General features: G+C 34.1%; 1 protein-coding gene across 2 annotated transcripts in view; it reads right to left on the minus strand.

The window, feature by feature from the left end:
* The window catches only part of DMD (dystrophin), a 2,089,898-nt gene that overhangs the window by 1,427,496 nt on the left and 637,362 nt on the right, over positions 1 to 25,040 (minus strand). For both annotated transcript variants that reach the window (XM_011378471.2, XM_011378473.2), the window contains exons 10-11: positions 10,873 to 11,061; positions 10,067 to 10,248 (exon numbers count right to left, since the gene is read on the minus strand). In XM_011378471.2, the coding sequence (XP_011376773.1) occupies positions 10,067 to 10,248; positions 10,873 to 11,061 (371 nt within the window). The remainder of the gene's footprint in view (positions 1 to 10,066; positions 10,249 to 10,872; positions 11,062 to 25,040) is intronic.

Here is a 25,040-nt window from a genome sequence, read left to right on the forward strand (position 1 = left end):
ATTCATAGCAGCATTCTTCATGGTGGCCAGGACATGGAAGCAATTGAAGTGTCCTGCGATAGATGATTGGCTAAAGAAGCAGTGGTACATATATATAATGGAATATTACTCAGCCATGAGAAGAGACGAAATACTGTCATTTGCGACAACATGGATGGACTTCAAGATAATCATGCTAAGCAAAATAAGCCAGATAGAAAAAGTTGAAAATTGTATGATATCACTTATATGTGGGATATAAACCTAAAAGCAACAAATGAACAGGACAAACAAACAGAGACTCATGGACATGGACTATATAGACTAGTGGTTACCAGAGGGTAGGGGGTGGGGAAGGAAGGGGTAGGTAGACAGTTAAACGGGGTCAAATATAGGGTGGCAGGGGGAGGGTGAAGTGGGTAAAGGAGATCAAATATATAGTAGCTGAAGGAAACTGGACTTTGGGTGGTAAACACACAATAGAATGTACAGATGTCAAATTACAATGTACACCCCAAAATTATATAATTGTATTAACCAATGTTACCCCAATAAACTTAATTAAAAAATGGCCAATCTTAAAAAAAAAAAGAAAAAGAATCACCAGCGATATTCAATTAACATGTTATACATGCAAAATATAAGTCCATTATTTAAGTTATTAATAAAACCTATATATTTGATTTAAAGGAGGGCTACCAGTATGAATTAGAGAAACTGAATTTTTAACGACTTTCTTACTTTGAAATGTATGACATTTAGAAACTAAACTCACAATGATGAAAACTAAAATTAATTTGTTATTAAAACTGTTGGCTTAAAATCTTAGCAAAAATAGTTTTAATAAATAGATTATTTTTGATTTTAGCTCAGGTATTGTGTATATTCTCCCAGAATGCTCACATATGCTTAAATATGTAGTCATTTTAACTCCCTTGTATAAGGTTTTGTTGTATTTACTCTATTAAGAAAGTGATAAATGAAGGTGATATTTAAGCCCAGGTTTTATTCAAGTTATCACAGAAAGGTGAATTAGCAGAATTTATCTCCAGCCAGGAGATTCCAATGAACATTAGGGGTTGAAAACAATTATGCTGGTTTTCAACATTGAGGCATAATTTTTACTTCAGCCCTTGGTGCTTACAAGTGGCAAATATTTGGGTAGCTGGGCCCACACAGCACGGTCGTATCAGGATTAATATAAACTGGAGGCATGGAGGTGACATGAAGGCAGGTTTATGTTATATAAAAATGTTTTTACCTAATTATTTATAAACTATGGTATATGTTGCAAATTATCTATTAAATAGCTCTTCTGAACTTGTACAATTTGTGACTTTTAAATATAATTTTATTTATAAGTAACCAATTATATTTATTATACGCCCCATGAGAGATATCAATATAATTAATCTTAATGATACAGGAATTGATATTGGCCTATTTTACAGATGGGTAAACAAAAGTTTACCTGGGTCAAAAGGCAAGCAAAGTGAGACAGGAGAGTGGGAATCAGGTGCTTTGGCCTTGGAGCCTGCTTCACCATCACCCTATACTGCCTGTACTAATATTAACTTTTTAGAGATGAATTTTATATCTCTTCATTATTTCATTCATGGCAGTACTTATAAGGATGAGGAAAAAAAAGAAGAACAAAGAATATCATTTAGTGAAACCTTATAGAGACTGTCATTAAAAGATAATTTTACTCATTCTTCTCACCAAAATAAAAAGGATAGTCACTGTTGAGAAAGCTGTTCTTAACACGAGGTTTACATTTATGATAGAAACCATAATATGTGGTTTTAATAATGATAGAAACACAATGAGATCCAGTTCCCCTCAAGCATACAGTAAACAAGGTAAAATTAATGACCAGATATTTTAAATATTTATAGGGTTTCATTAAATGTATAAATCAGAATACATGATATGTCCTAGGCCAAGATAAAGAAAACACTGCTTTAAAATAGAAAAGCAACATCGAATTTTTTAAAGAAAAGTTTCGGTAGTGCATGTACAAACACATGTCAAGGTGTCTTGTTTTATGGCAGTAATAAATGGGTCACATGTAGCACATTATCATTTTTCAACACTCAAGGTTTGTAATGTTCATCAAAGTTCAGTGAATGCCTTGTGCAATATACAGTTTAAAACTGCGAACCTATTAAGAACAATGACCACAAGTAGGTAAGATTATCACCATCACCGTCGCCTCTACTCTACCACATTTACCATCACTATTTTTACCACCATTGCTCATTCCCATACTCAATTTCTGAAAGTTTGCTCCCAGCATCTGTGCAGGTGGTTAACCCTCCTTGCCCTCCTGCACCTCTTTGCCTAAATAAGTATGCCTTCTTTCCTCCAGGTCCTAATCACACCTAAAGATCCAGCTGCAAATCCTGACACAGGACAGAGTTCTTCTGTCTATAAATCTTAGACACTACTATAGTACTTTCCATTGGAGAATGAAACAATGAGGAAAAGGTCTAACAGAATTATATAAAGAGGGTAAAAGATTCCCCCCCGCTTAAAATGAATGTGTCCTTCCTCTTCTTTACAGCATCACCATTCCTACCTGACATCTTGAGTCAGGGGAGAAACCGAGGAGAACAGGTCATGTACATTTTTCAAAAGTTCCCACACATTCTGATAGTTTCCATTATATTACATCCTGCAACCATGGTCTTGGAAGCTATAGTTTTTAGTCTAGTATCTAACAATGAATACTTTAGAAAGAATTCACCTGCAAAGTTCCTCTTCCTACAACTAGAAAGAAAAGGCAATTTTTAACTCTCCTTCAAAATTAAATGTGTATTAATATTTATTTGCCCAATGAATGGAATGTGAGAAATATTATGATGTTTAAAAAGGATTTCGTAAAACAAATATATGCCATTGTTTTCAAAATCCTGATCTATTTTATTACTCCATCCATATAGCTCAACAACAGTTTAATTATTGATATTCTCCGACTATCTGGAGCAAGATTAAAGTTCAAAATGCAAACAAAATCATTTGCATTTTGAAAGCATAAATTCAAAATAGTAACAATAACGTAATAAAGAAGCCTCATGGCTGGATGCAAAAGATTCTTGTGGCAAATACATTAACGGTAACCGTCAATTTAATCTCCCTGATTAAATACTTACAAAGTAGATGAAGAAACTCGCAGAGGTCATCACAAACCAAGGATGACTATTAAATACAATGATTGGAAGACTTTATCTCTAGGAAGAATGGGGAACATGGGGAACATTGACACTCCAAGATACATATTCATTTATTTGGTAATAGAAGCCCACTCTCAATTTCAACAATTATGTCACTATATAATACCTGACACAGTGCCTGGCACATACTAGATACATGACAAATATTACTTATACAAATCAGTGGTATCACTTAATTTACCAATCAAACATAAGAAGACACAGTACAAAAATGCAAACACTTCCTCAATCAGAAATATCAGAATTAAGATTATAAAAATGTCAACTTCCATTAAATGTTCTCCTGTCGAGCCATTCTCTTAATTTAATTTGAATTATTTTTCAGTCATAAATCAGAATATCATCATTTTACTCCTTGCCAGCTCCATCACAGTGTTTCTCAAACATGGCCAGCATCCTCCTGCCTCAGAACTTTTCCATTTGCTTTCCTCTGCCATAGCCATCTGCATGGCTTGTTCCCTCCCTTTATTTAGACCTCTCTTTAAATATTACTTCATCAGTGAGCCCTTCCCTAACTGACCGCGTACACAGAATAACACACGCCTCACTCTCTAAAATCAAGTCCCTGACTTTTCCCTTTTTTATCATTGAACGCCATCTGATACGATATACATATGTTTTAATTGTCTGTCTCCCCTCACTAAGCACACAAGCTCGATAAGAGAAGGAGTTAGTCTGTTCACTGATATTTCCCCGGTATCTAAAACAATCCTGGGAATATAGCAGATAAGAACTGTTATTTTGATGGATGAATGAATGATTGACCATAATTTTCTAATTATCATTATTTATCTTTGTGAAAAGGCACTGTTCCAAAAACTGCTACTTTCTTCTCTCATTACTATGAATCCCAGAGATTTGGCTTTTCTGTTTATAATTTAAACTATAAGGGTCACATATTTTATATTACTGGAACAAGGAATATCAACATATTAACTGCACGTTTACAGAAAAAAATTGTCATGGCCCGCTGTATCCATTTGAACCTGACCAAATTACTGTATGATAATAACCTCTGCTTATTAAGCCAATAATTAATTGTCAGTATTCTCATATTGAATCTATTGTATATTCTTGCATGAGACTCTCGCTCCACCCATGGGACATGATGGCAACTTTTGAGGACTGAATGAGACGTCACCAGCACCATTTTCGGAGCTTCTAAGAAAGCACTTAAAATGTTTGGCCCACTTCAGTTGATAGAAAAATAGCAACAGAAGATATCACAAATAGTGGTTTATGAAGAAGGAGTGTGGATTTATATTTTTTTATAATTGTTTCAATTAGATCAGTGCTTCTCAAAATTCAATGTGCTAAGCAATCAGCTAGGATCTTGTTAAACTGCAGATTCTGATTCTGTAGATCCATCAGGGTGAGAACTGAAATTGGGCATTTTAACAAGTTCTCAGGTAATGTTGTTGCTGCTGGTCTTTGAACCACCTTGATCTACAAGGAATTCTAATTTTAACATTATTGGAAAAATTTTAAAAATGATTTAATGAAACTGTAATATAAAATCACAAATAAGAGTCTGAGATTATGCATTATTAAAATGTTCACTGTGACAAATTCATTTCACTGATTGGAACTACCCAATGAAATTCATTTGTTCATGCATTCATTCATATATTCACATATGCAATGTGTTGGTCACTTCACCTGGGAGAAAATCCACTCATTTGTTCAGAACCAACTTTGCTTTATTCATTTTCACATATGTTCTCTTGTTTTATGATTAGAACAGACATTAAACAAAAAAAAAAGGCCGAGCCAGATTTGTTAGACATATCTTTCTTTCAGTCAAAGTGTTGATGGTGATCCACAATTATTTCCCACGTATGGCTTATATTTTCACCCAGATATTATTCATATCTCTCCTCCTGCTGACGGAAACCAGAACATAACTTCAGTTGGCCTCTTTACTGACTTGCTTTCATTTTTTCCCTTACCATCACAAAGGTTTTAGTTTCCCCCTGCATGTCCTAACCACAATTATCAGAGAAGTTGATGGAACTTGCTGTGCTTATCTTTATGAGTCCTTGTAGAAATGTCAGTAAATCTCTTTTGCTCTCTGCAGGTTGCATTTTTCAATCAAATTAATTAGTTTATTCATAGAGAATAAATCTCCTGTTGTCCCTATGCCAGTTGTCCTCTTGTACTTCCACAGTTGGAAGTTTTGTCTTTTTTCTTTTCTCTCCCTCACGTCCCACTAACTGAAGGGTATTTTGCAGCATAAAACAAAACTCATTTTGCCTGCTCTTCTTAAGGTTTCAAACTTGAGCATGTCAACATAGTCTTGTTCTAATTATTTTATTTTAATAATGCAATCAGGGTACTTAGTTCTTTCATTTCAATCTCATAAACATTGTTAAAGAATTGTAATTTACCAATAGTAGTATGTTTGTGCCAAAGTGTTTCATGGCTAGAGATATCTTAACAAACTTATTTATTGTATTAGCTTTTACTTCATCATCAATTCACGTCTGTGAAGATATCAGAATTGGAGAGGAAAGAAATCAATAAGGAAAGAATAAAATGAAAATAGAGTAAAAAGAAGGAAGAAAAGAGGGAGAAGCATCTGCATATTTGTTTTTTTATATTCCTTTACAAGCGTATTTTTAAATGTTTCCATTGAAAAATTATAACTGCAGACGTAATTTTAGGCACCTTGTTCATGTTCCTTTGCCCCCATAGAAAATATTCATAAACATATTTTTTGCAAAAAAAAAAAGAGTGTGACAATTAGAACAACCTGGAGGGAAAAAGTGAAAAATATAGATGAGACAAAGCCATTTGGTATGGTTAAAATAATTAATACATGGCCAGTTATTTATCGTGATGATCATTCTTTACATTTTGTCATAATGTTGCTTTCACAAAGTACTTTTTCATACCCTATCTCAGCCAATGTCTCTTAGAAGTGTGCCAGACATACAGCTCTGAAACTAAGCATCATAGAGGGGGGAAGTGTGTTGCCTTAGTTCACATGAATAGGTGTTTGAGAAAGTGAGACCTTATCTGTTAGGCCAATTAGAGTAGATCTAGCATAAGGTAAAAATTACGGCATTTTTATTCCTTCTATTCTTCTTTAATTTCTTGGTTTTTTTGATAATTGTTAACAATTTGTGGGCTAAATAGTATTTCCTAGATGCGACGGTATAAAGGTAGCGTCTGCATGCATGAGGCAAGGATGTCTATTTCCAAAGCAAAAGCATCTTGACTGTTAAAAAGGCCAAAAAAAAAAAAAAGCAACTAAAATAAATACAGCAGGAAGGATTATGAATTAACTACTGGGCTAAGATAGTGGGATGCACTCACCTGGCATAAGACAGTAAGTAGCATCTCTCACCTGGGTGACTACACTGACCTTAAAACTGTCCTTTCTTCTTCCATTAGCAATACTGGTATTTTATTTACCCATCTCTCCCCTACCTAAAACTATCTGATGGCTTTTTCTTGTGTTTATGCTAGAACTCCAAGTCCTCGTCTTTTACCCTTACAATGCCATACCTGACAAGACCTCTACCTATATTTCAACCCCATCTCATACCTCAGCTATCTAACCTTCTTTCTTGCAACTCTCCAGCCATGCCGGACTTTTGATTCCTCTAACAAGCCAAACTGTCCCTATTTTAGGGTCTTTACGTTGGCTGTTCCCTCTGCCTGAAACGTACTCCTTCCTGATCTGAAAATGGTGGTTTCTTCTTGTCATTGAAATTTCCAATTAAGTGGTACCACCCCAGAAACAATGTTCCTGGATCACAAAGGCTAAAGTAGCCCCTCAAATACTCTATCACAATAGTTTGTAATCTCTTCAGAAAACTTATTCCTATCTGATATTTTTCTTTTTTTTTTTTTAATTGGATGTCAGCCTCTCTAGAGAGTCGGGAGATCTGAGACCCTACCTTTTGTGATCATTACTTTGTCCCCAGGGTCTTGAAATGTATCTGTTATCTCAAGGTATTCCATTAATATTTGTTAATAATTGTGTGTATATATGTACATGTGTACATGTGGTGTTATATATAGTTCTTTATATATAGTGGCATATATATCACAAGGGATATATCAAGTATAACTTGATTAATACTGATAGATATGATGGCAAAGAATATTGATAATTATCGGGTGTAAATATTCATACATTTTAGTTATAAGCTTACCTGTATTCCCAACCAATTTTATTTTACTTTTGCTATAAGATAGTGACTTAAGAGTTCTAGCACGGTTTTGGTTATATCTCATATGCCTAGACAAACCTTAACTATCAGTCCTCTCATCACTAAATCTATAGTTAGGCAGAGATGATAAATTCTGACTGCATCTATCCACACCCTGTGTTTGGGAGAAAGATATGAGAGGCGTGGACTGATCCATTTTTGTTTACTAGGATTTACTAGGCCTTCCTACTCCAAAATAATCGTGTTTGGAAACAATAGGTCATGCTCCAAATTGAAGCTAGTCATCAACATAACCATTATAATAGAAACTGAACAGGTAACAGTTAATTAAAACATTAAATAAAACCGAGAACTATTATTTTTTAACTACTGATAATATCCTACTGTCATAATCAGCTTTTTGATTCTTCCAAAAAAATTCTATCAAAAATTAGGTCCAGCAGAGTTTGCATAATGGCTTATCTCATTTAGAATTTAATAGATTTTTTTGCAAGAACACACACTAAGTTGGTAAAATTGTTATGGAATATTTACTATTTATAAACTCATAAGAGAGTTATGAATGTGCTTTGCTTAAATAATACTTTGCATACGTGTATTTCAACAAATTAACCAAAAAGACTGTGCTACAGTTGGTTATATATCCATGTCTCATTTTTAAAACTATATTTTAGCAAAACCTATTCCAGCTAGAAGGCTGCCCTTGCCCCACTGATAAGCATTCTAAAAGCTTAAACACAAACCAAAGTCCCCAAATTTTCCCTAAGGACAAACTATTTTTTGATTTTTTGATGGTGATCCTAGCTAAGTAATGATATTACCACATTAGGTTTCCTATCCTTCAGTAAAATGAGGGTTAGGAAATTACACATATCCACATACACACATAAACACACATACACACACACACACACAGATGTGGTAAGGATTTCTAAGTGTTATTTATAAACAGATGAGTGTGTGTATATACTGTAATGATTTTTTCAATTAATCTTTTTAAAAATGTTATAATAACAGATTGCAAACTTAGATTTTAATTTTAAGTTGAATTTACCTTTCCTTGCAACCCAGTCCCCAGTTGCAAATAATTAATTGATTAGTATGAATGATTAATGTCATATTGTTAGTCCTATTGAAAAAAAGGAGTGAAGAACAATGGGGGTACTTAGCCTCCAGAAGAAAATGGAAAAATAGAATGTAAAAAGGAAAAGACAGTGATGGCACTGTGGGAAAAGCAGTAAAAGAGGAGGCTAGATATTAAAGACTTCAGAATTTTGTCTGAGGTTGCCCTATTTAAATCGTACAGATCAGTGCCAACGGATGCTGTAATCTGAACAATGTTGGCATATGACCACAAGTAGGCAGCTCTATATCTTATGATTTATGATGATAAATGGGTGGAGTAAATTAGTTGACTCTTGGGTGGGGGAAAGGGTGCAGTATAAACTCAACAGTTATAATATGGTTATTATAACCCTCACCTCAAGGGTTAGTTGTAATCATCAAAATGATCACAGCGGAGGAAAATGTCAACATGCATAGACTAGTATCTCCTGGTTTGGACTATCAAAATTTGTGAAAATTCTATCTTTTTTATGCCTTCCCTATTCTTTCAAAAGATATGAGCTCAAAAATGTATAGTTCTCCCTTCCTATTGTCACACTATAATTTAGTGCTAGAATTGCAATCTTCCCAGCATATCTAATGAGTTTCTTTGGTCCTATTTTAAAGCTTTTAATCTTCATAAATAATAGCTAAGTAAACTTAAGGCGCTTGGACAATTTCTTTAGCTTAATATATTCAAATCCACAGTTGGCTCTTCATTTCTTTTCGTTTAAAAATAAATCTATCTTGTCTCAATAGGCTCTACATGAATACACACACCTAACAATATAAATCAAAGCAACACATCGAGAATAATGAGATCTACTTGTTAACATTTATAAGAAAAGTGCCATTTTCAGAAATGTCTCAAAAATTATTTTCTGATTAAGTCAATATATATTCTCAAACTATTTCACAACCACACAGTACTTGAATAAGGATTTCCAAACACAGATGAGAAATTTTTTTTCAAGAGGATTTCCATAAACATATGAAAAACTATTTTATATTTTTGAGGGCTTTTCCATTAGAAGAGTGTTTCCTGTCAACTACACCTAATAGATGATTCTATGTACAGGTGTAGCTCGTTTTACTGTGCTTCGCTTTATTGAGCTTCACAGATGTAGCTTTTTTTTAAAGTTGAAGGTAAGACCCTCTACCAGCAAAAAGATTACAACTCGCTTTATTGTGGTGGTCTGGAACTGAAGCCACAATATCTCCGAGATATGCCTGAATATGGCTTCCTGTGTATACTGCCCTGCCTCCAATGGTCATATTTTAATTTTGGAGAAAACCCCAAAAATATTAACTATGACAACGTTTTGGCAACTTTTAAAGTTCTTTCATAGTTCTGTAGACACTGATCCTTCTAGCCAACATCTCTTCAATTACAAAAGTGAAAATTAAAAAGTAACATGTATGAAAATCCAACCAAAATGTCCCCTGAAGAAGAGCTCTGCATGCTTTAGGAACAAACTGAGACTCCTAACTTCAACAGGAAACTGCATCAAATTAATAGTAACATTCCAAATGAGCTATTTTTAGAAATTGAAAATGAAGACTTACTTGCTCTGCTTTTCCATGCTAGCTACCCTGAGGCATTCCCATCTTGAATTTAGAAGATTCATTTGTTCTTGTACTTCAGTTTCTTCATCTTCTGATAATTTCCCTGATCCAATCAGTTGACTTCCCAATTGTAGGACATTACCAACCCTTCCTTGATTGGACGTCAAATCCATCATGTATCCCTGACAAAAAAAGAAATTGAAACAGTGTTTAACACTTTAGGTAAATCATAATTTTTTTTTCAATTTTAAATGTATACCCATTTAAACTATAATTTTGGTAAAAGTATTTTAATTTTTGTTTAAGAGAACCCAATATTGTTTTTAATATGATTAAAGAAAATAATTAGCTTAGGTCTCCTTTTGCAGAAGAAGACCCTGATATAAGGATTTGTGTGCAAGGGAGCTGAAGAAACAGCAAAGAGGACAGGGAATGAGAGGGAGGCAAGTAAGTGTGTCATCTCAGGAAAAGCCTCCCAGTGAGTGTAGTTTAGCCTGACACGACACAGGCACTCTTGAGTGAGTTATAGTTTAGCATTGTCGTGACCCAAGAGAAGGGAGCTGGGATTTCACATTCCTGTATGAGTCACTGGCAAAATCCGATCTCAGTACTTTTAAGTGGTTTTCTCCAAGGCAGAACTTCATATGCTGGCTGTTGGAATCTCAAGCACATGAACGTTTATTTGTCTCCATCTCAAAATAAAAACTAAATTAACAAAATAGAATCTTACAGAGTGAGCTAAAAAGAGAGACTTGCTTTTATGACAAGTCATGTGCTGTGTTTCATAAATCAATGTTTTACTTTACCTCATGAGTATGAAATTGTTCTTTCACTTCTTCTACATTATTAGAAATCTCTCCCTGTGCTTGCAATGTGTCCTCAGCTGAAAGAAGCCATGAAAGTACTTCTTCTAGAGCGGTTTGGTAACTATCCAGGTTTACTTCAGTCTCCATGAATGAACTGCCAAATGACTTGTCTTTAGGAGCTTCCAAATGCTGAACAATAAAACAAATTGGGTGTTATACAATTAGTATTTTTGCAGACTGTTCCAGTACATTAAGTGATAAAATGAATGAAATATTTAAAATGCTAGAAATGTCCACTCGCATTATCAGAGACATCAACAGCCGACACACACAACAGTGATCCTGCATTGTAGCAGCCTCACAAATAACCACGCAAATTTTCAAATGGTAGCCAAAATCAACTTCAAATTAATATTTTATTACAGGTCTTCTGGATTACTATAAAGAGTGAATTAGTACATTTCTTCATGTGATACTTTAAATGCTACAAATCTTTATCCATAAGTATTTTTTTTTCAGTTCGGACTTTCAATCCTTTACACACACATTACTGTATTATATTTATATAATATATTCCAAATGCACATTAGAGACATCTCTTCTCAAATGATAATGAAATGTTTTTGAAAATTTACAGAGCAGAAGAGTTATCAGTATAAAAATAAGTAGGGGAGAGAGGTAAAATTTAAAAAGAGAAACCTCATCTACACTTCTGAAATTTCTAACAATATAATGACTTCCATGAATTAAGCCTTTATTTCCAGAAGGCTGTGGTTTAAGTAGCAACACATTATCTTAGGAGAAGTAAAATATAAAGTATTTGCTTTCTAATTGAATTAGCAGGATGTTCAATGAAATTCTCAATAGTTGTCTTGGAATTTCTGATGAGATCCTAAAGTTGAGAACAAAGGGTATGAAGTCTCCATAATCTTGAGAAGATGCAGGCCACCAATGAAGGAACTACTAAGATACAGGCCGCCAATGAAGGAACTGCTAAAAGGTAATGACGAAACTGGCCTCACAACCCTAAATCCACTACCTCAGAGGTGTATAAGAGGAAGCAAAGAGATTGGAGAATTCTGGCAAGAAAGGATTCCTCTGGAATGCTATTTATGTCTAGGTATGTCTCCACCTCAAGCCAAGCGATGGAGACTTCAAGAGAATCACCTGTAGTAGATAAGGTAGTTTACAGGATGAAATATTGACCTGGTTGTGTGTTTACAGAGATTCAGAAACAATGAGAAAAGTACTACCATGTGACAGGAGAGACCTCTTGGGATAACCTGTGTGTCTGCTGCTTTAATCTCAGGGCCACCATCAGTGGTAAAAAATGTGAGCAAATAAGAAAATCTGCCTGAATTTTTCGTTTGGGTCAAGTACACTCATGCTAGATTGCTGGGCTTCAAAAACCTAGCTAAGATAGTAGAATGCACTCACATAAAGTGAAGGACTACACACAAGAGGATTTCCTGCTGAGGTAAGGAACACAGGCAAACTGTTGACATGGGAGCAGAGCAAAACTATTGGAGAAATATTTGGAGAGGAATCTTCTGTGTACTCCAAATACAGCAAGCAAGCACTGGGCCCTAACAAGCAAGGTTTTGCAAAGGAAACAAAAGGCAGTGTAAAACAATCAGAAGTTATTTGGGGGAATTTCACAATCCTGCTTAGAGAAAAACCCATCCTTTTTATGGTTTGCCTCTGGCATGTCTGCTTTTTCTATTTCCAGCTCCCCTCAATGCGGGGCCTTACCTCACTGAGCTGCCAGCACCAACGTAATTGTGCACATCTGATAAATACTCCAATTTTGAAAGTTTAATGTTATAAATTTCTCCAACTATTAAGTCCTTTAAGATGGCAAAATATAGCGGCAGTCTTTGGTGTGATATTTTCATCAAATGATACACTCTTTATCTGTGTCTAGAGAGTGGCAGAAATATGTCATCCTGATAAGTCAAACTCACCCAGCTCTAGTATCTCAAACAGGGAACAAGTGCCATAAGAGAGATATATGCAAGGGCCATCTCCAAGGTCAAGGCAATTTCTGAAGGTCTTAGAAGTTATAACAAGTTCCACGGTATATCCCTTCTGCCCACCCCTAAATACTATTAATAATAAATATCAAAGTCAGCATAAAGAGAGGAAAAGTTACAAAAAGGGAGCTTGGGAGACGTGTGTTGATGGGATGAGCTTCATGACTATTCAGCCCAAGCAACTGCACAATACTCAAGTCTCAGAAGGACCCCATGCTTGTTTTATCCACTTCTTAACATGGCCATCTCAAAATTCTTAATAATTTTATCTTTAAACTTGGGTTTTGTAAGCAAAGTCCAGTGGGGTGATGAAATATGTACATGAGCAGAGAATATAAGTGCAGTATGTGTGTTCACCCCATTTGCATCATATAGTTTTTTTTGTTTTTGTTTTTGTTTTTTTTTATGTCTCCTGAGCACAGGATGCTGGTGAACTCACAGGGTATGGCAATTTAGCACAACTCAAGTGAATACAAGGTAAGTGTGTTATGTCTATGACTGAGTGACTGAGGGTACTAACAGCCCCAGGAAGTCATGCTTTCTATTTGAAACAGAAATTGCTTCAAAGCCAAAAAGAAGGCAATTCTAAGAAAACACAAACACAAACAACCAAGGGATCCTATCACATCTCTGCTCACTCTTATTTTTTTCTTGTATTAGCCAACCATTTATGCTGAAACTCATGACATATGACATAGGAGGAAAGGGAAAGATAGGGCAACCCATACTTCCTTTTCCTTTCAGTCCTTCTACTCATCAGTAAGCCGAAGGTAAAGAATATTAGTAGAATATGCACCTATCATAAGATGAAATAAAAACACCTGAATTAGTTGTGCAACATCTCCACATTAAGAATGAAATACATACATATGTACAAGCTACAACATACAAATTGTCTGATAACACTGATTTTGCATGAGTTAAATGCTCATATGTGCATCTGCCACTGCAATTGCAGTGGCAATTTAGCACAACTCAAGTGAATATAAGCAGTAAAACACATGCTAATGATTTAAAATTTTAATTTTCTTTATTCAGAATGATGTTAAATAAGAAAAAAACAAAAACAAAAACAAAAAACATCAGGGCAAGTAGAGAGAGAGAGCATGAAATTAGAAAATTAGCTTTATATTTTAGTAATTTTAACAGCACTTTCCTTCCTGCTATTCGAACAAGGGTCTCTGTATTTCATTTTTCACTGAGCCACATAAATTATGTAGCTAGCCCTGTGTGTAAGTGAAAACATAAAATCCAATCCTGGATATTTTGCTTTCTCTGGGTTACAGGTGAGAGTTAATCAGAGCTTTATTGTGCACAACAGAACATGGTTATAAAACCCAGGGGCTTTGGAGGCAATCAGTCAGTGTTTTTCAATCTTGACTCAGGCCTGAGGTCTTGTCACCGTGGAGAAGTTACTTAGTCCTATCATAAGCCTTAGTTTCCTTATACATAAAGTGGGAACAATAATACTTCCCTAATAAGATTGTGGAAAGAATTAAAGGAGAGTATATAAAGTGTTTGGCAGAATACCTGACTGGGCGAAGGAACACAATAAATTATGTTATGCTGTAATTATTATTAGATCCTTGTATACATAATAACCATTTTGAAACATAATCTACCCATAGGTAACCTTATTTAGTCATTATCCAGATTTCAAGAGTCAGACAATTACTGTAGAAAAAAAATGACCCCAAAAACTTCTAAGAGCAAACATCAATTAAATCAAACCTTTCTGAAACATCAACCTCAACCTAGCTCCTGTTTAAAAGTTCTAAAAAATCATTAACAATCTTGAGTTCAAGTAATCTTCTCCAAATGATAAATTGTAAATACTATTACTCAAGTAATACAACACTATATTTCACCACTGTACAATTCGAATTAAAAAAAAGTAAACATTTTATGATTTACTGATATTTATAGAGCCTTGAATTTGGGAAGAAAATTTAAAAGGAGAGTCTTTATCCTCAAGGACAGGATGTCTAGTACTCATAAATTCTGAATCTAAATGTTTTGTCTGAGGATGTTCATAAAACAATACTTTGCAAAGACAGCCTTATTAAAGTCAAATTCAAACATGAATAAGCTGTATAAAATACATAAACAATTTGATTAATCAATATTTATATCTATAGGTTTATTTCTACAAATATGTATGATTATGGTCAAAATTGTCAGCTGGGCTCTGAGTAATTCTTTGTCTAGATCATTGTTTTTTCAGATTTTAAGTCATGATCTGTCAGTGACTCATGAAATCATTTTAGTGGGTCACCACAAAGAATATTCTATTGAAAATTAAATAGGATACATAACTATGTATGGTAATGGGTGGTAACTAGACTTACTGTGGTGATAATTTTGCAGGGTATACAAATATCAAATCATTATGTTATATATCTGAAAACTAATGTAATAATGTCAATTATACCACAATAAAAAAAGAAAGTTATAAAGTCAGGATTCATATCCAGACCTAATGACCATAAGCCCGTGCTCTTGCCACTATGCTTCACTGCATCTCTAGACTACCCAGATGATTATGATGAAAGAAGTCATATTTTTCATATCCTGCTAAAGGTAGTGATTATCTCAGGAAAACTTATTGTAATAAATAAATCAATAATATACATGTTAAAAATAAATTAAATAGAATAGAAATATGTGTGTCATTTAAACTAAGAATTAGTATTGTTTTGTGAATTTTTGTTTCAGATATGCATATATATTGTATGTCTATGTATATATGTATATGTATATATGTTCTAGGTCAAGATGAAAAAATGTTCTTTGTAGTTCATGAAACAAAATTGGAAATGGCCCTAGAACTTTAGTGCAGGTAAGCCCATGCATATTTTCAAAAGAACTCTTGGAAGAAAACACATTTTATTAATAAATTCATCTTTAACAGAGAATTTGGAAACAAGGATATACAGAGAATCTTATATTTTTGGTTATAACTCCCTAAAATATATATTCATTGTTATAGTATTTCATATGTCACCTAAATTTACAGCTAGTTAATACATATCATGGCATCAAAGCATATTTTCTAGGAAACTTGATCTTTTCTTTTTATCGAATAAGATCTATGCATAAAAAAGAGACACTAGTCATTTTGTAAATGGAGATGCCAATATCATCAACTAGAACTAATTTTTTCCCCTATACTTTGATCTTATTTTCTGTCTTTATCACAGTAGTTTATGTTTCTCTGTAGTACGTTGGGCAAATAAAAATTCAGATGACAGGCATAACAATGGATGGATAAAACAATCCTGGCTGTTTTAAAAATGAAGAGCACTAAAATTGGTGCAACATTATCCACATACTTCAGAGGCTTATGAGAAAAGACTACAGAAGTGATTTGTGAGAAATTAATCCATCATGCAACACTGTACATTACCCTTTTGCACAAAGAATTCATAGATATTGTCACTTGTGTTCCTTGAAGATATTGCTAATGCATAAAGGTGGAAGAGTAGAGAGGGAAAAGTAAAGTAATGAGGGAAGACAAATTAGTATATGTGTTAGTCCTGTAAAGGTCCAGGACAAATGTCTGGAAACTCATTTCTAGTGATAGAAATTGATGTAATAAAATATAGAGCAATAGCCTTGACAGTACTCCATACATAAATATGTCTTAAAACCTAGTTTACTATCTGTCTAATGTTGGGTAAGTTATTTAATCTGTCTACATCTCAGTTTTCCCATCTGTAAAACAAAGAAAATAAAAATATATCTCCATAGGGTTGTTGAAAAGACTATATGAGATTATGCATGTAAAATCTTAAGCACATTCTAGTTTCCAAGAAATGGTCTGCAATGCCTGTATTTGGGGACCAATGTTCATTGAAATGGGAAATGATTTTTATGAGGAAATAGTTTAATGAGCTGTATGTATTTTTAGAAGCATGATTTTGGCAATTCAAACTGAGATAAGTCATCAAATGGCTACATATAGGTAGAGAAACCAGCAATCCAGCAAACCACAAAGCTCTTTGAAAAATAGCTGGGACGTTTCCAGAGGGCACAATCCATCACTGAGCAGTTTTATATTTTTGTTGAAACTGATCTATTTTGGCAACTTCCTCAAATTCAACCTTAAAATGTAATACAAGTTTTAACCGGGATAAAGACAGTTTTATTGTTCTTGAATGTATAAATGCTTCGAGAATACTTGAAAATTTTATCACTTACTTCCTCTAGATGTGTCATACTTCTTTTTTATAGAGTCGAAGTCAATTCATGGATGGTGAATTTTTGGCATATTCTATAATCATTTTATCTTTCACTCAAAGATTATTTGAAAGCTAAAGTATTACAGAGGGATAACCAAGTTTTTCTTTTACTAAATCACAGAGAACAGTTTAGAGCAACCAGGATTAGTATCTGGAAATATTCTTGCCACATTTTCACTGTATTTCCTCAGAGATATAACATATAAACCAGGGTATTATTCAAAGTATGAGAAAAGACTACAGAAGTGATTTGTGAGAAATTAATCCATCATGCAACACTGTACATTACACTTAATCTAAAGATACCGCTAAACGGGTAATTTTTAATATTGCTTGAGCCTGAAGTTGAGTTCGAAGTTAAGCCCTAATGAGGATTTAGGAAAAATCATTGCCTGCTGTTATGGAGATATTAAAACAACAATCACAACAACAGCTACATCTATAATAGCAATAACGACAGCTGCCATTATTTATTGGGCACTTAGTGTCAGTCAAGTGGCTAAGCACATAATGTACATTATATCATTTTTCAACACAACAGGTCAGGATGACAGAGAATAGTAGGATGAGAAAATGGGAGCAGAAAAATTAAATAATATGCCAAAGGTCACAAAGATCACTGGTTATTCTGAGATTTAAAACCAGGTTGTTTGGTTTCCAAAACACATGTCTTTGACACAGTTTGACAGATCTCTATTAATGAAGAAAATGGATTCAGAATCTATAAAATAGCACCTTCACAAAATACCCAAATATAACTTCTTAAAAATAAAATGAAAATTTATATGTAATTTATTTGTAACTATGTGTAGTGACAGATCTTAACTAGATGTATTGTAATGGATCATTTCACAATATATACATATATCAAATCATTATGTTGTATACCTAATATAATGTTATATGTTAGTTATATATCAATAAAATATAAATGAAAATTAAAATATTTAGGGGAAGTTATATTCCAGGCTCATATAAAAAAACTAACTGAAGTAACATTCTAACCCAAATTTCCTTAGTCACCTTCGAAAGATTTTAATTTCAAATAGCAACTATATTGCAAGTTGTCATATGCCAAGTATATGAGTCAATTTAAAGAAAGCTAAAAGGAAAGGTTGATAAGATGATCAAAGCTATTTCCATACAGATCACAGTTCAGCTGATCAACTCTGCCTTTTTTAAAAAGTATATTTTTTTCTTCATTTCCACAAATTTGTAGTCAGTGGTCTTGAAACTACTAAGAAAATACCTAGATCCCATTATGCAGTGAGTCAGAAATCAAATGTAAAGTTCGAAATGATGCTTCCAAGACATAGACACTGATATCACACTGAAAAATGGACAACAAAAAGGCAGCCAGGTGACAGACCCCAGGTGGTGATAGAGACTCTCTTTTATAAGACAGAGGAAGCTTAGTAAAAAGTAAAGCTAACATCAGTATTTTTCTAAAGGAAGGCATGTGTCAAATCCAGTTTAAAAGTTGATGTTCTTCATTACAGAACATTTCGCAGAAATGCTATATTGATTGTACTTAGTATGCTCTGTTCAAGGAAACAAAAAATTACATCATCTGTATAATTACGTGTATTGTGTATGTGTATTTACATTTTTAAAATGAAATTTCATCCAAACACTTATTAAACAAAAGGTTCTAGAACCAAAAGTGTTCATCTCGATACCTAAAAACACTGGCCATTGCCAAGACTGCTGGTCCTTATATACATCTGTCCTCCTCCACTTCTTACACAGTAGTAGACAGTTTAGGTAACAATTCAGTTACCTGGAATATAAACTACAGTCCCCAGGTTTCCTTGCAGTTAGGTGTGGCATGTGACCAAATATTGGCCAGAGGGATAAAATGTGTGTAATTTCTTTGTTAAGACAAAGCAAGAATAGATATGGTCTCCTCTTTGTCCTTTCCTGCTTCCCGCAGGCTGTAATGCAGATATGGTGATGAGCTATCCTTGGTCATGGGGATAAAGGCTGATCCTAGCAGAAGACAGAGCAACAAGACAAAAGAACCTTGGTCCCTGGATAGGCAGAGGTCTCCTATGAGGTCTGGAACACCCACATTTAGACAGGATAAATAATTCTCAAAGAGGAATAAACTCATTTCTTAGATAATCCATCACTTGTGTCTGTTACTTCCAGAAAATCTGAAGCCCATCCAATACAATAGCATGCCATAAGTTTCTAGAAACTGAGATTTTACTATGAAGATACATGTATTTCTAAGAACTAATATGTGATTTTAAAAAACCTTTCTACCATAAAACTATCTACCGTGTATGTCTATTGACGATATATCCTCTCTCTAAAACAAACGTTCAGTGAAGGTTCAAATTCATTTTGCTTCAGCATATCTCAGCCCATACACCTTTTTTTCCAGATGTACAATGTGTTAATTTGATGCACTTATATAATGCAATATGATCATCACTAGAGTTAGCTAACACCTCCTTCACTTCACATAATTACCATTTCTTTTTTGCAATGAGAACATTTAAGATTTATTCTCTCAGCAACTTCCAAGTATATAATACAGTATATACCTTTAGATATTACACCAGCCTTTATGTTCCATGAAGGCAGAGACACTGCCCTATGCCTAACAGAAGATACAGCACAAAGACAACTAATAAATATTAACTGAATTAAATTGTTTGAGGTAGCTAATTTTATTTAGTATCATTAAACCTCATTTGTCCTAATTTGTTTTCATATAAAATACATTTTAACCAATAATCACGTCTTGAAAATCAAGAGTATCCTCATGTAAAATATTCATATTTTAAATATGTACTTCTTCCCAAGACAGCATGTCTTTGGATAATGTCATTTCATTCAACATTATTTTATTATAATGTTGTCTTTTTATAATGTTGATGGAATGCTGCAGGAACTTAATTCTTGTTTATATCAATTAGCCTATGGTAGAGTTGGTTTTATTATATGTCATTTCACTTAAAGTTGCAGAGCTTATTGATGATGTTGAGTGAGGACTTACTATATTCCCTTTGATAATTCATGTGTCTGTTTCTTTTTCTTTCTCTAATTTTTCTAATTCTACTCTGTCAAATCATTGGGCATACATTTACTTTTGAAGTTATGCTATCTTCTATTCCTTTACTTGTAATAGAACCCTTCCTATTAAATCAAAAAGGATGGAAAAGAAATAACTATTGCTATGATGAACTCTTCTAGACCAATGAAAGTTTAGAAAGAAAATATGAGAATAAACAGATTAAGAAGTATCTAATATAAAATATGCCTTTTGTTGATTAACACAGTTCACAATAATTTTCTTATAAATATCAATAACCTCCTATGTAAAACAACATTCTCTGAAATTCATTAGGTAATGCATGAAGGCTGTCGGGCTTACTGACTTCTTTGTACATAATATCTCATAAAATTCCTATAACCACCCTAAAAGAGGAGCCCATTTTCCAGATGAGGAAATTGAGGGCATATCAAGACCCCCTGTAAACTTGTATTCCTTTTTGTCATTCCGAACAGCTGGAGGAATATTATGGAATCCATAGATTCAAGAGAAGAAAGAACAACGTAATAAGGGTATTATTACTTTGGTATGTTTCAACAATTTTAGAAGTCAGTTTTTGGCTGGAATTTATGCAAGTTTGGAATTTAAACAATCAGGAATTTGCTAAAAGTAACTTTAAATAAAGAAAATTACAAATGTCTGAGAAGACCAAAACAATTACTAATATTATTTTTCTCAACTCTACTTTCAAATAGGCCTAATGCATATATACCAAGTCTTACTTATTTAACCAGTTTTATAAATAACTGAAACAAATATGACTCACTGGATGACACTCATAAAATAAAAAGAATAAGTATATTGCTTTAGGCAAATTGTTTTTACTTATAAAAATTTTCCAAAATGAAATATATATAATGAATACTCATTGTTTTCCAAATTCATATAAACTTCACTTAAATAATATATCCCCCCAGAGGAATAAAAAATGGCGTAGATGATAGAAGCTTTGCTCATCCCTCTTGTGACCAAATCAAAGTTGTGACAGAAACACAGAGCAAACAGCAAGCAAAAACACCTGGGATCTAGAAGAACAGAAGCACTACAACTAGGGAGAGAAATAATTAATCACCCTGCAATGGTAGAAGGTAGGAGTGGGTGAAGACAGAGGCTGCGCGGTCCCCAGTGGCTGAGTGGGACAGAGGCTGCGGCAGCCACAGCTGCAGATGCCTCTTAAAGGGGCCGTGTCAGGGAGAGGACTTTAGTGGTAACAGACCTGCTCGCTCTGAGCACCAGCACCGGGTAGCTGCACGGGAGACACCAGGGACTTACAGGGGAACATTGAGTTGTCAGAGCAAGGGCCAGAGGCGAGGCCCTCTCCCAGGCAGAAATGGGTCAGATGAGAAAGATAAATATTGCACGGTTTCAAGATAAATATTGACATATACATGGAATCTAAAGAACAAAATAAACAATAAATATTGACATATACATGGAATCTAAAGAACAAAATAAACAATAACGACAACAAAAGTAGAAATAAACTCTTAGATACAGAGAATATTTTGAGGGCTACTAGATGGGAAAAGGGTTGCCATCTCCCGATAATCTATTTGCTTCCCATTTTTAATCTCATCTGTTTTCATGGACTCAAGAACTTCCTACTGTTGATTATCTCTTCCCTCTCCAATGTCTCCCCCTTAATCTAAACATAATTGTCACTTTCCTACTCTACTGCATGTCTGAACTCGCCCTCTCTAAAATTTCACTGCCCCTCCGCCCCGCCCCGCCCCTACCCCTGTATTTAACAATGTCTCAAAGGCATCATGGTGCACAGAACCAATGTCTGCCTTCAGGAACTTCAAGTCTGTCTCACTGGGTGAGTTCAAATTTCTGAGGCTCTGGAATTTGTGAACATTAAGTGCTTGGCAGAGTTATTTAATCTCAGACTTTTGGTACACACCTGGAAATGGATATGCTGATTTTAACTTAGAAGGTGCTTGTAAGGCTCATAGATAGTATACACATAGTTTTTATTAACATTCAGTATCACCTTTATAAAATTGCTTCCATTGCCTCGCTGTTGTTATTTAGCACAGAGGAAAGTGGAGAAATAAGAAGTAACATCTACAAAGGGGAGTTCGGTTTTACTTAGATTCTAGTTTGTAATAAAAATATTCAACTAAATTAACACACTTTTGCTTAAATAGGTAGATTTCCACAGACATAATGGTTATCTCCACTTCCTTCAGGTATACCAGCTACTGAAATTATCTCATCACCTCTCACATATATCACTAAATTCTTTAGGTTTTCTCTTTATTTATTTTACATGCTTTTGTCTCTTTTCCTTGATCCTAAAAGAGTGATTTGGTATATCCTTCAGGAAAATCATCATTGTAGACTAAATCTAAGCTCCATGAGTATAGAATTTTATATTTATTTTGTTCACTATACAGTGCCTGGCATATAGCAGAACATAATAGATATTTATTGAATAAAATAATGAATATCCTGGCACATGTCAGGTAACAATTTCTCATCTTACTTTATATTAATATTAGGACTTTTTTCCTTAGGGGATTAGACTAAAGTTATTTCATCTTTCCATGTCGGGACAGAGAGAAGAAATAGCATACCCTACTTAAGTTTCCCTACTTTGGACTGATCCTGAGAAGACAGGGTTCTTTGGAAAAGACAACAAGGCTGAGAAAAAAATAGAAGGCAGCAGAAAAAGAGGAAGACCAAATATGAGAAGGATTGATTCCATAAAATAAGCCATAGGCATGAGTCTATGAGAGCTGAGCAGGGCTGTTGAAGACAGGACACTGTGGCCATCACTCATTTATAGGGTCTCCAGGTGTCAGAGCCAACTCAGTTGCACACCACACACACACTTTTGTGTATAGCACCTGCTGCCTTACTCAGTGTCTCCCTATTCTCTTCAAAAAAAGAGATCCTTTGTTTAAGACCTTTAGAGATTGACATTTGTAAGGAAAATGCTAATGGTATTAAACCCTGGGAACAATCTGGGCAGATTTCATTATCAGCTGCAAACTCTGCTCTCTGCTTCAAGGCAAGTAATAAAAGACCAGAGCAGTAAGTCATCTGCTCTGTTGGTGCAGGTAGACGAGAAGGTGCATGTAGAGAGTCAGCTGAAGGCAATGGACAGTTCTTAAGTTTTACTGGCTCCTAATAGGAGTGAGCATGCTTCAGTTTTATACTTTAGGATCCCACTGACAATTAAAGCTTTTAATCTTAAGGTTCAGACAACTGAGAAGAGTGCATACGAGCTCACTGCATTCGATGGAAATAAAAAATATGAAACCTTTTGATAAGTTTTTATCACTTGTACTAATATTTCTTCTCACATTTTGAAGCAAAAGACTCAAAAGCTAGAAGGAATCACTCCTGATTTAGGAAAGATACTAAAAAAGGATTTAAGGGTATATATGTAAATATTATAAAATGAGGCAATGGTAACAAAAGTAACACAAGGATAACATATTCCCAAGTGAGGTTGACATAGAAAATACATGTCATAAAGACGTATATATGTATATTTTTAAAAACATTTTTTATTATTGAAATGACCTACTCTTTTCTCTTCAACAATTGGTTGAAAGCTGCCCAGCAAGCAACATCCTTTACAATTTATTTCACATTCACCTCTTCTTTTTTATTCCTAGTGGCATAACACTAAATGACTGGTTCTCAACCAGGGGCCATTTTGCAGACATTGGACAATATCAGGAGACAGTTTTGCTTGTTACTGATGGGAGTTGAGGGAGCTATTGATGTCTACGACATCTAGTGGGCGGAGGCCAGGAATATTGCTGAACATTCTCGAATGCTCAGCAGCAGCATAAGGACCATCATCACCCACTCCTCCTCTGTCAGCAATGAAGGTCTAAATGGCAGTAGTGACACTTGCAGAAACTATGCCTGGAAATAATACTAGAATCATATTAATGACATTCTCTCCAAACTGATTCTCTTTTCTCCATCTTTTGCTTACTTCAATCCAATTTAAGATTAGCTGTACTATTTGTGTATTGGGTATGTTATTCTCATATGCAGTAACCTTGAGTGATTTTACTATTAGAATTAAGTCCCGAATTCATACCCTAACAAGTAACAGGCTCAGATGTTTTCTACCATTCTCTCTTTTATGGCTTTGGAAATCTACAAATCACCCATTTCATGTTATACTTCTCTATTTCTTTATTTCTCCTGCTACAAACATATTAAAAACAAAACAAGAACAGTTTCTCAAACACATTTAAATCGTATTTTCCTTCAAGTTTCAGTTCAAATCTCATCTCCTATATGACTTTTCCTGATCTTTTACAACAATGTTTTCCAATTTTATGAACTGTTCGTCTTTATTGAAATGTTTGTGAATGCAAAGTCCACATTTTTATAATCATTTGTGCATTAGCAATTTTGAGAACAGATTCAACTTAGCTGCCCTGCTCACTTTTCACTCAATCGATCAGATATTATTTTTTTAAATCTATCAAATAAAATTTAATCTTCTATCATTTAAATCAGTATTTCTTGCAATATCAAGTGAAAATATTTTTTTATATTTATAATATGGATTCAAAACCACAGTGAATCATTTCATTTATAATATTTTTTTAGACAAAAGAATGGAAAGCAAATTTAATTGGTCTTTCATTTGTAATATTTTAAATATATTTAAAGATTTTCTTTTCAAGTTTCTGTGTGTAGATGTAATTTTATAACTAATACACTTATGATGAGAATATTATCAAATATCCAATTTCGAAATGCTCTCTCCATAGCATGAATTGCGAATAAAATTCATCTCCTTTTAAAATCATTATTAGTAGAGAATTGTACCTAGAAAAGAGAAATCAAGTG

Source organism: Pteropus vampyrus, unplaced genomic scaffold (assembly GCF_000151845.1).
Source record: "Pteropus vampyrus isolate Shadow unplaced genomic scaffold, Pvam_2.0 Scaffold340, whole genome shotgun sequence".
Lineage (NCBI taxonomy): Eukaryota > Metazoa > Chordata > Mammalia > Chiroptera > Pteropodidae > Pteropus > Pteropus vampyrus.